Source organism: Arvicola amphibius, chromosome 17, assembly GCF_903992535.2.
Source record: "Arvicola amphibius chromosome 17, mArvAmp1.2, whole genome shotgun sequence".
Taxonomy (NCBI): Eukaryota; Metazoa; Chordata; class Mammalia; order Rodentia; family Cricetidae; genus Arvicola; species Arvicola amphibius.
Genome location: NC_052063.2, coordinates 28,308,453 through 28,320,653, shown reverse-complemented (window position 1 = coordinate 28,320,653; position 12,201 = coordinate 28,308,453). Strand labels below are relative to the sequence as shown.

The 12,201-nt window shown below is 44.1% G+C and overlaps 1 protein-coding gene across 9 annotated transcripts in view; it reads left to right on the top strand.

The window, feature by feature from the left end:
* Positions 1–12,201, top strand: part of Tmem19 (transmembrane protein 19) — a 51,368-nt gene that overhangs the window by 6,751 nt on the left and 32,416 nt on the right. For 8 of the 9 annotated variants that reach the window (XR_005283698.1, XM_038315152.1, XM_038315151.1 and 5 more), the window contains exons 4-7: positions 7,310–7,447; positions 7,795–8,049; positions 10,105–10,314; positions 11,913–12,107. Coding sequence is in view for 8 of the 9 variants with exons in the window: in XM_038315152.1 (XP_038171080.1) it covers positions 7,310–7,447; positions 7,795–8,049; positions 10,105–10,314; positions 11,913–12,076 (767 nt within the window). In the remaining variant the exon portion in view is untranslated. Of the gene's footprint in view, positions 1–7,309; positions 7,448–7,794; positions 8,050–10,104; positions 10,315–11,912; positions 12,199–12,201 lie in introns of those variants that run through there. The other variant, XM_038315147.1, reaches the window with a different exon arrangement.

The following is a 12,201-nucleotide window of genomic DNA, read 5'->3' as shown; positions in this document are numbered from 1 at the left end:
TCTGGAGAGCAGGACAGCAGCGGTTTACTTCTGAACCGTCTCTTCAGCCCCCTGAACGTTTTATTTTTATTTTTATTGAGGCAGGTCCTCACGTAGTTGATGCTGGTCTTAATAAACTCTGCAGAGCTGAGGATAACAAGATCCTCCTGAAAAAAAACAAAAAAACAAAAAAACAAAAACAAAAAAAACAACAACAACAACAAAAAAAAACAAGATCCTCCTGCTTCCACATCACAGCTGCTGGGATACAAGTGTATGCCATCACCAGTTTATGTGATGCTGGGACTCGAACCCAGGGCCTTGTCGGTTTGTTTATTTATCATTATGGTGGGAAGCGTAGAGGCATGAAGGCAGACATGGTGCTGGAGAGGTAGCTGAGAGCTTTCCATCTGGACCCACAGATAGCAGGACGTGACAGTGATGTACAATCCAGGCCTGACTTGTCAGACCTCAACGCCCACCCCCTAGTGATGCACTTTCTCCGACAAAGCCACACCTCCTAATAGTGCTATTCCGTATGGGCTTGCGGGCGCCATTTCTTCATCTCCACACTTTCTCATGGACCCTCGCTTTGGTGTTTATTATTCTTGACTGACAGCAATGCCTTGAAATCCTTTTCTCTCCCATCCTTTTGCTTGTTTATTTATTAGTGGAGAGGGTAGCGAGTACACAGACATGGAGTTCAGAGGACCACCGTTAGGAGACAGTTCTCTTCCCACCAAGCTTGCCAGCTCCCAGGGGTCGTGAGTGACTCCACCCACTGAACCATCTCACCAGTCCTCGAGTTCTAAAGTACTTAAAAGTCTTTTTGATTTGCTCCAGCAGAAGCCTCCCTGGGTCCAGTATGTCTTCCTCAGGGATCCCTCTGAGGGTCTGCCACCTGGTCTGGCACCCCACTGCTGGGCATCAAGGGGTGCTCACCTCACTCTGCAACTCTGGGAGAGGAGGCACCCACTGGGGCACAGGCTGGAGTGAATACTCTCCCCTCCTTGCCATGAGGGAATTTTGAAGCTCTGAACTGTTGTTCACCTAAGAATTGTTGTTCCCCTAAGAATTCTGATGAATCACTGATTGACTGGCACCATTCGAAAGGAGTTGCCAGCAATATCCGAGATGGAACACATGGATGAGATTCCAGCCTGATTACTTCTTCGAGACAACACATTCTGAGAAACATCCCAAAGTACCATCCTCCAGGAAAGAGAAAAGGAGGCAGGAGCCTCTAGAGGTTTAGTGGAGAGAAAGTAAAGAAAAAGAAACTGAAAACCAAAGGGAAAAATGACAGAGATGGAGAAAAAGACACCAGGGCTGGCCAACCAGGGCACCAAGTGGCCAAGTCCAGCACTGGAGACTTGGAAAAAAGCCAAGGTATTTGGGGAGCTTAACAAATGCTGGGAGGAGAATCCAAGAGATCTATACCTGTCCTGCTACTGCCCGTCAAGGAGCCATCTTAGCTAACAAAGTTTTCATATGGTATCAAATTGTAATACCTCCATCCGTTCATCCGTCTACCCTTCCCCCCCCACACCCCCCGCAGCCTAGCAGAGCTGGGCTATCTAATAAATCTTATGATGCAGATTTACTAGAAAATTCACGACCAGTTTACTTGATGAGGTGGCGGATACTTGATTTATGGCTAATAAACCGAGAGAAATGCCTTCGGTGACGTATCGGCTAGACCCTCCCCTTCCCTGCATTTTAATCATGTAATGACTGTAGGAAAGGACATAAAAAACCTGCTTAGACTCCATACACTCAGCAGTGGAGAGAACAACATCAAACAACTCTCTGAAACTGACGAATTATGTAACCTCGGTACAGATCTGGGTGTAGCTTACAATCAGTGTTAACACCTCCCACCGGAGATTGGAAACTGCACACAGATAAACAACCTTGACTCGCGGCACAGTGAGCCTCCCAGATGCAATAGGAAACCAGTCCAGTTTCAGTTTCCTTGGCCTGAGACTCCATAGGTTGTCAGCGATATCCCGATCTTCAGCGAATGCAGTGGCTTGGGGCATTAAATGGAGAAAATAGTCAAGTTTCTACTCTACCAGAGGAGAGAACTGGGAGAGTGTAATGACGCTTCCTGTGGTTTGCTGAAACTAGGTTGAGATCACTGGATAAAGACTCCATCATGATTATTCTAAATTATCACTACCACAGGACAAAACCCAGACATTCTGGCACTTGGGGCTGGATCTGATATCTGTGGGTTTGGGGGTATTGAGACCTTTCCTCGAATAAATAGATTTTCTTAACTTTGAGGAAACAGAAACATGGTGAAAGGGGTTTTTTTTGTTTTATTTTTTTTCTCATTTCTGAAAGTTATAGATCTATGAAAATTTAATAGAAACTATGGCAAATAAATTACACAAAAGACACACTCTATATATGCTATATGTATTCATTATATTGTTAACTACAATAATCTTAAAGACTTCTCCCTTGTGCAGTGAGATGCATGTCTCTCTGAGACTGCAGTATGTGTGTGTCTGAAGGTCTATGGTTCTATATCTTGTGCATCCTTCTCTTCTGGGGGACTGGGGTCTTCACACTGTGGTACATTGCTGCTGAACTAAACTCACTTGCCCCGTATATGGGTCAGTGGCCTCGAACAATTCAGTTCAGTGCCGTTACCTACCTACCAGCAAAGGAAGGGTGGGGTTAAAGGTAACGATTCTGGAGAACCGACACATTGGTAGACGCCATTGGTAGCTTGTAGAAGTTACGTAGGACGCGCATATACTATTGGATGATACTTTCTTTTGCTTTGCGGCCTTTACGAATAGCAGGATGGTGAGTGTGCACCTCTTCTGTACTCCTCTGAGTTTGGTAATGCTGCTCTAGGTCCATTCATTATTGAGACCTCCAGAGCAAGTACATCCTAGAAACCATCCCTAAACACATTTCCCGTATACTGAGTAACTGCCTATTACTGTGATGACATATTGCTGCTTGGTTTTTTGTTTTGCCATTGCCCTTACATAGTTTGTTAGGTAATTTGTTCTAAACAACATTCTTTTGAAAAGATTAAAACTGGAATATCAAGATAAAAATTTGGACTTTTGCTCTTCCTGGCACTCACTCAGACAGGTAAAAATCTGTGCTCATAACTGACAAATTTGTAAAGAGCAACTAAGGAATGAAGACAGGTGAAGATTAAAAAAAAAAAAAAGCCGGGCGGTGGTGGCGCACGCCTTTAATCCCAGCACTCGGGAAGCAGAGGCAGGCGGATCTCTGTGAGTTCGAGGCCAGCATGGTCTACAAGAGCTAGTTCCAGGACAGGCTCCAAAGCTACAGAGAAACCCTGTCTCGAAAAAACAATAACAAAAAAGAAAAACAAAAAACCAAAAAACCCCAGAATGCGTAGATGTGCTGAAGAACTGCTGGAGACCTCATTGCATTTTCACCAAGTACAAACCCGCTTCTTTTCCTTCTGTGTGTCTTTCAGCTACATTGTTTGTAAAAAGAATTGTTACAGTTCTACCTAGAACTTGCGTGTGAGTCTTTTTTTTTCTTTAGTAAATCTCATAGCCAAATATATTTCTATATTAAGATTGTAGAACTTAGCCGGGCGGTGGTGGCGCACGCCTTTAATCCCAGCACTCGGGAGGCAGAGGCAGGCGGATCTCTGTGAGTTCGAGACCAGCCTGGTCTACAAGAGCTAGTTCCAGGACAGGCTCCAAAGCTACAGAGAAACCCTGTCTCGAAAAACAAAAACAAAAACAAAAACAAAAAAAAAAAAAAAAAAGATTGTAGAACTTGAGAGGTAATAGCCTATTGCCTTTTCTTGAGAATATATAAAAGTTCTAAACAGCCGTGCGGTGATGGCGCACGCCTTTAATCCCAGCACTCGGGAGGCAGAGGCAGGCAAATCTCTGTGAGTTCGAGGCCAGCCTGCTCTACAGAATGAGTTCTAGGACGGCCAGGGCTGTTACATAGAGAAACCCTGTCCAAAACAAACAAACAGTCCTGGCTCTTTTCCTAATCATTTCACCCTGTGAGATGTTTCTGTTTGGAGCTTTCCTTTCTTAAAGGGTTAAATGTAACATTGATGTGGGGTGTAGAAGAATTGGGAAGACTTTTCTAGTGTATGACTGTCGGTCACTTAAACTTGCCGGTACAGTTTTCCTTTCTGTAGAATAATAACATCCATAGCACTTGGTCATGAGATGTTTAAATGCTTTGTATAGTGTCCGCCACATACTGTTTCCCTTCCGTTGTCACTATTTGCGGACCTGTGGAGGTTTATTAAGGTATGTCATATCATGTTTTAGTGCCCTTGTGATTAAGAAGTAAGGTACAGAAGACCCAGATATTTCGAGCCAGCCCTTCATGACACAAATACTTCAGCTTGTGGAGATGACACAGAGCATAAGGTGTACACTGAAAAAGAAGCCTCAGGATGGTGTTGGGGGAGGAATAGAACCCTGTACAGGGTTCTCACTCTGAGGTAGTACTGTCCAGTCATTGTTAGCATAGCTCTGTCTCGCTATGGGCAGCTTATCCAGCCTTTGACGTGGCAAGTTTTAATTTAATTTCATCCGCCTAGAAATTTAACTCAATAAGTGACTGTTTCTCCCTTCATGTTCAGTAAATACCCAGTGAGGGGACCAGGTAAAACAGGCACAGTTCTAGGCACTGGGGATGTTGTGATATTGTTAGAGGTAAAGGCAATGGACTCAAATGCTCTCTCAGAACGCCCACTTCTCAGCATGAAAGATAGATAGCAAAGATAGATGTCATCACATCAGAGCCCTGCTATCAGGAGATGCTGTGAGCAGAAGACGGGTAGAGGCAGGGTGAGGGGTCAGGAGCGGCCAGAGGCAGTCTAACCATCCCTGCGAGTGTGGTCTTACCCCTTCCACCACTGTGGTCAGCTCTGGCTCCTCTTCCTGAAGGAGAAGCCTCACTTGACAAAACAAAACAAAACCTAAAACAAGAAAACAAAGTATCTTTTTCTCATTTTACATACCAATCCTTATTCCCACTCCCCTCCTCCCATTTCCTCCACGTACCCCTCACCCCACCCCACCCTCCACTCCTCAAGAAACTTGGCATGAGAGAAATTCCTAGGGATCTATAAGGATGATCCCAGCTAAGACCCTAAGCAATAGAGGACAGGATACCTGAACAGACCTGGCTTATAGGGTGCCCTATAATCAGACTGATGATTATCTTAAATTTCACCATAGAACCTTCATCCAGCAACTAATGGAAACAGAGGCAGAGACCTGCTTCGGAGGACTGGACTAAAACTCCCAAAGTTCAGTTGAACAGTGGGAGGAGTAAGAATATAAGCAAAGAGGTCAGGACCATGGATGGGTTCACTCACTGAAACAGTCTACCTGAGCTAATGGGAGCTCAGCAACTCCAGCTGGACCAGGAAGGAAACAGCATAGGTCCAAACTAGTCCCTCTAAATGTGGGTGACGGTTGTATGGCTGGGGCAGACTGCAGGGCCAATAGCAGTGGCACCAGGATTTATCCCTACTGCTTGTACTGGCTTTTGGGAACTCAATCTCTTTGGATGGATACCTTGCTCAGCCTAGATATAGTAGGGAGGGCCTTGGACCTTCCCCAAAGCAATGAGGCCTCACTTTTTGAGTGGAAGAGAGCAGAGAAAAGAAGCTGCATGTTATCATTTGTCGTACAGATTAATTACTGCCTTGTTAGTCATCTAAGATGTAGAACTACCAGGTGGACAGGAATATAAAACATATGTCCAGGCATGCCCTGTTCTTGTAGTTAGTTATGTGAGAAGTCACGTTATCTTTAGAAGCTGTTTGGATGGACACAAGCCCCAAGGAACAATTTCTGTCAGAGGGTCTGCTCCTTTGGGCCAGGGCTCAGCAAGTGTGACAACCTCGCTAGCAAAACCATAGTAATATCGGTGTCACCAGTGAGGAGAGGGTGGCCATCAGACACTTTCAGATGTGACGCTGGAGGACACACATCACCCATATGGCATATGAACCAACAGGAGTATGCAATCCCAGAGTATGCATCCTGAAACATCAGGCTCCTCAAGGTGCTGGGAACCTCTCCAAACATGTTTGCTTGTTTGTTTACATGAGATCCTGTGTTGCACAGACTCCAGACATCCTCCTGCCTCAGTCCTCAAGACAGCTGGGAGTATGGGCACGGGTTTTGTATGCTCCATTGAAACCACCACCATCTGAAAACTGAAGAGCTGCCCGAAACCAGAGAAAAGTATAAAATCTAAAATCACGGTCATAAAAGTTCTTGTAAGGCTTGAAAAGTGTATCTACTTTTGACCTTTAATTTTAAAAGAAAATCCAGCCGGGCGGTGGTGGCACACACCTTTAACCCCAGCACTCGGGAGGCAGAGGCAGGCGGATCTCTGTGAGTTGGAGGCCAGCCTGGTCTACAAGAGCTAGTTCCAGGACAGGCTCGAAAGCTACAGAGAAACCCTGTCTCTAAAAACTAAAAAAACAAAAAAGAAAAAATCCAAAGATATAAGAGAGGAAATGTAAAAGATAGAAACTTATAAAATGAGAATCATGTCTCCTGAGAGAGCCACAGGCAGTGATTTATCTTCTGCTCTGACCGCTGTGTAATGTTTATGACCTAATAATTAAATCCTTCTCATCTTCAAATTGAGTATAAAAAGTTTGCTTTAAAATGATCTTATAGGGCTGGAGAGATGGCTCAGAGGTTAAGAGCATTGCCTGCTCTTCCAAAGGTCCTGAGTTCAATTCCCAGCAACCACATGGTGGCTCACAACCATCTGAAATAAGGTCTGGTGCCCTCTTCTGGCCTGCAGGCATACACACAGAATATTGTATACATAATAAATAAATAAAAAATAAATAAATGTTTAAAAAAATGATCTTATATAATTGTCTGAAAGCAGATCAAAATACAGTTGAAAATTATCCATTGAGATGGCCTTCAGTTTGCTGGTTGGTAGTAACTGAGTTGGAATCATGAGGATGTGTTAGAAATATATGACAGGGCTGGAGAGATGGCTCAGAGGTTAAGAGAACTGCCTTCTCTTCCAAAGGTCCTGAGTTCAATTCCCAGCAACCACATCAATTCCCAACAACCACATCAATTCCCAACAACACACATGGTGGCTCACAACCATCTGTAATGGGGTCTAGTGCCCTCTTCTGGCCTGAAGGCATACACACAGACAGAGTATTGTATACATAATAAATAATATTAAAAAAAAGAAATATATGTCAGATTTTGATTTGAAAATAAATGAAAAGATCCGTTTCTTTTCAAAACATCAGTTTCTGGAGTTAGTCTAACTCTGTGCTTCTGTGTGTTTCTCCCAGGGCTAGTGGTTGGATTTATCTTAACCATTGCAAATTTCAGCTTCTTTACGTCTTTGCTGATGTTTTTCCTGTCATCTTCAAAGCTCACTAAATGGAAAGGAGAAGTGAAGAAGCGTCTAGATTCAGAATATAAGGAAGGTAAGATTATTACCTCTGACATTACTGAAAACTGAGTGGCTGCTTCCCCCTAATAACCCTTTGACCAGAACATGTCAGGTTGTGAGGACAGATGAGTTTTATTTGAGGATTGCTTCTGTATCCTAAGTCCATTCATTATTTCTTTTGCCACAGTAACAAGTAACTGCAGAATTTTAATGCGAGTCTGCTGTTATTTATTCTGGGCAGTATAGAATTTAGAAAAAGACACCCTTCCACCTTTGTTTTTTTATGCTACTATACTTTTCTGAAACTCTAAAATATATATTCCTATAACTGAATGTTTTTTTTTTTCTTATCTGCTTTTTTTTTTTTTAATCTGTCTCCAGGAGGCCAGAGGAACTGGATTCAGGTATTCTGTAATGGAGCCGTGCCCACGGAGCTGGCCCTGCTATACATGATAGAAAATGGCCCCGGGGAAATACCCATAGATTTTGCCAAGCAGCCTACTGCTTCCTGGATGTGCTTGTCTCTCCTGGCTGCACTGGCCTGCTCCGCTGGAGATACCTGGGCTTCAGAGGTTGGCCCCGTTCTGAGCAAAAGCTCGCCTCGGCTGATAACCACCTGGGAGAAAGTTCCAGTTGGTGAGTGTGTGTGTGTGTGTGTGTGTGTGTGTGTGTGTGTGTGTGTGGCTGTGCCGGCCTGTATACACATTTGGGAGCCAAAGGCCAGGCTTGGGTGTAATTCTTAGGAAGCTATCCACTCTGTTTTTGAGACGACAGTGTCTCTCGTTGGCCTCGTCCTCTCCAAGTAGGCTGTGCTGGCTGGACAACAAACCAAAGGGACACAGTTGCCTCACAGGTGCTGGGTTACAAGCACATGTTATTACACCCAGCTTTTTACTGGGGTTCTGGGAATCGAACCCAGGTCACCACCTTCCTGACAGGGCCATCTCCCCAAACCGGACTGGTGAGTCTTGATTTGAGTTTGCTTAATACAAACGAAAAGCAAAACCTCTTGAGTTAATGTTTTCCTTAAGAGACTTTTAAAATTTATATTTGGTCTTCTTAATTATAAAGTGTTCTAGGGCCGGGCGGTGGTGGCGCACGCCTTTAATCCCAGCACTCGGGAGGCAGAGGCAGGTGGATCTCTGAGTTCGAGGCCAGCCTGGTCTACAAGAGCTAGTTCCAGGACAGGCTCTAGAAACTACAGGGAAACCCTGTCTCGAAAAACCAAAAAAAAAAAATAAATAAATAAATAAAGTGTTCTAGGCTATTGAATTGGTGATATCTGTAGAAAATGTCAATGAGACTTAGATACATAATAAAGGAACATAAGAGATTGACCCACACAGCAATGGAAAAGGAAAACAATAAAATATTGATGACAATTATATATGTATGTATGTATATATGTATGTATATACATACATATATATGTTGTTGTTTTGAGACAGGATTTCTTTGTATAGCCCTGGCTGTCCTCGAACCACAGAGATCCACCTGTCTCTGCCTCCCAAGTGCTGGGATTAAAGGCATGCGCCACCATGCCTGGTGAGTAAATGTATGTAGAGAGGAGGCTGTTAGTAGGTTATTTGCAAATAGAATTATCTTCTTATTTTATTCCTGTGATACTAGGCATGAAAATTTTGTATACGTTAGTGTCTCAGTTTCCCTTCCCGTCGCCATGATAAAATACCATGACAAAAGAAACATAAGAGACAAGGGTCGGTTTGTCTCACACTTCCAGGTTACAGTCCCTCATCACAGGGAAGCCAGGTGGTGACGTCACAGCCACAGTCCAGCACGGAGAACCACACGTTAATGCATGTCCTTGGTGTTCAGCTGGCTTCTTCTTCTCTTGTACAATCCAGGATCCCTGCCCAGGAATGATTCAGGTCCTCCTACCTCAATTACTGTAACAGAGATAATTCTGACAGGTGTGCCCGCAGGCCAGCCTGATCTAGACAGTCCTTCCCTGAGGACTCCCCAGGCGATTCTAAACTCAGTTGACACTTACAACCGATCTCCATGTTCGCCAAGTGCTTCACCACTGAACTAGCTCCCCAGCCTAGAGGACTCTTAACAAGTACAGCATGGGTTCCCTGTGTCTAACCTGGTAAAACAGTTGATTTCACAGAAGTCGGGGATAGAATGGTGGTTGCCAGAGGAAAGAGATGAGGATAGGTCGATGGGGGGGAACGACTCCATGGACAAGAGCGAGATTCTGGTGTTGTGGTCTAGAGTAAGTGACTAGAGACAGCTTAGGATAGTTCATCCTTTTTAAAAGCAGAAAATGGGATTTTTAATGTTTTCACCATAAAGAATGACGAGTATTTGAGGAGATAGCTGTGGGTCCCATGATCTAAATATTAAACAGTGTATGTATGTATTCAAATAGCAGTGTCTCGTAAGTGTGTGTAACTTTCACCTATCAGGTTTTTGATTTTTGTTTCTTCGGGGTGGAGGTGGGTTCTGGGGATTGAACCTGGGATCTCATGCCTCATAGGCAAGCACTGTATATATACCCAAGCCATATCTCCAGTCCCTAGGTATTAGTTTTGTTGTTTTAAGAGAGAGAGTGCACTTTTCTTTAAACTCATTAGGTGTGTGCCAGTGTGGGGTTTTTTGTTTTGCTTAGCTTTCCTTGGCGTCCCTCATTTGCTGATGACTAACCAGACGGTTTGGTGTGTTTCTCAGGAACCAATGGAGGAGTCACACCGGTGGGACTCGCCTCCAGTCTCCTCGGCGGGACCTTTGTGGGCCTGGTGTACTTCCTCACGCAGTTGGTGTTTGTCAATGACCTAGACATCTCCGCTCCCCAGTGGCCCATTATTGTATTTGGAGCTCTGGCTGGGTTACTAGGATCAGTTGTGGACTCATACTTAGGGGCAACAATGCAGTTTTCTGGTAAGACAGCACCCTACTGAAAGTTTCGTTTTGTTTTAAGAAATAGGAAAGAAATATGAAAAACTTTAACACTTGGGGGAAAAAATGTATCAATGAACCAATCCAAAGGCTAGAAGTGACAGGGAAAATCTCTACAATTTTGGTTTTCTTATTCTTTTGTGTTAAACTAGTTCAGAGGGATTTCTAGATTCCGTAGAATTTCTGAAACGGTGATGGCAGTGTAAGAAACAGGCTTTGATTTTGAGCTGTCACCTCATCCTAGGAACACAGGACACTTGGATCAGATCATTTTAATGTACCTCCTCCGATTGGTTTTAGCCAAGTGTGTCTGATGGTAATATTAGTCTGGCTACATGAGTGGCCTGCTTCCCCGTGGTGATTAGCCCCACCTTGACTTTCTGTCCTCACCCTTGGATTTTTTTTAGTCTTGGTTGACTCATTTTTAAAATAAGCCCTTGTCATATTGTTCAGAATGGCCTTGAACTCAACCTTTCTTCCTACCTCAGCCTTCCTAATGGCTGGAACTTCCCTTTGCGGTCACCGTGAAGTGTTTCTTCATGCTTTGTGCAAACTGGGGATTGGCTCAGTAGGTAAGAACGTTTGCTGCTCTGTCATGAGGACCAAAGTCCAGATCGCAGCATCCACATCCAGCTCTGGATAGCTCTAACTCTAGTTCCCAGGGACCTGACTTCCTCTTGTGGCCTCTGTGTGCACCCACACATGTGCTTATACAGACAGACAGACCCATGCACAAGCACAATTTTTTTTTGAGTTTTTCAAGATAGGGTTTCTCTGTTGTTTTGCAACCTGTCCTGGAACTAGCTCTTGTACATCAGGCTGGCCTTGAACTCACAGAGTTTTCCTGCTTTTGTCTCCCAAGTGCTGGGATTAAAGGCATGCACTACCTCTGCCCAGCTAAGCACACACAATCTTAAAAAGAAAACATATATGTAAGTTTTAATGTGCCTGTATTTTATTCTGTTTGTGCTATTTTTTAAAGTTCTGGGAGTAGGTGCTTTGTTAAGGGCAGAAACTGTGATCAAACCCTCAAGAGATGCAGGATCCAGTGATGGCTCATTGTTTGCATGCAAACTAGTTGTTGCTGTGCTGAGCCAAGGGCCCAGCAGCTCCCTCTTTTTTGAGGTCATCAACCCTATTCATGGACATACAACTCTCAGGCTTGATCACTTCCGCTGACTGCAGCTCTCTATACTGATACACTGAGTCTTCACAGCCTTCTTTGCAGTACCATACTGGTCCCTAAGGTCTAGCTCTGAAGCCAGATGTGTTTCCAGCTGTCAGATCTCCCAGGTTTGTCTCAGAGAGGCCACTGGGAAGCCAGCCCTTCCATTTCTAACAGAACTCCAGAAAGACCACTATTGAGGTGTCAAAAAGTCCCCCTGTGCATGAAGGTCTTTTATAATCAAATATTTTAAATATAACACCCTATCAGTTATCCCCCCACACACATCATTATTCAAGACACTGAGGATCTTGCAAAGATGTCCCTGTAGAGAAAAGTGCTCGTTTGTTCTTTCGGACCATCACTTGGATCTTTTGCTTCCTTTTGCTCATCATTTGCTTCCTTTCCGTTTCAGGTCTGGATGAAAGCACTGGCCTGGTGGTCAGCAGCCCATCTCAGGAGACCAAGCACATAGCAGGAAAGCCCATCCTAGATAACAATGCCGTGAACCTGTTCTCCTCGGTTTTGGTGGCGCTCTTGCTCCCTACAGCCGCTTCGGGGTTTTGGCCCAGAGAGTGAACTTTCTTTCCCTCCCAGCTGGTTGATACTGGTGAGTCCAGCCAAAGTCGCAATGTGAAGGGTTTTTTGTTTTGTTTTTTGGTTTTTTGTTTGTTTGTTTGTTTTTGTTTTTTGGGTTTTTTTTT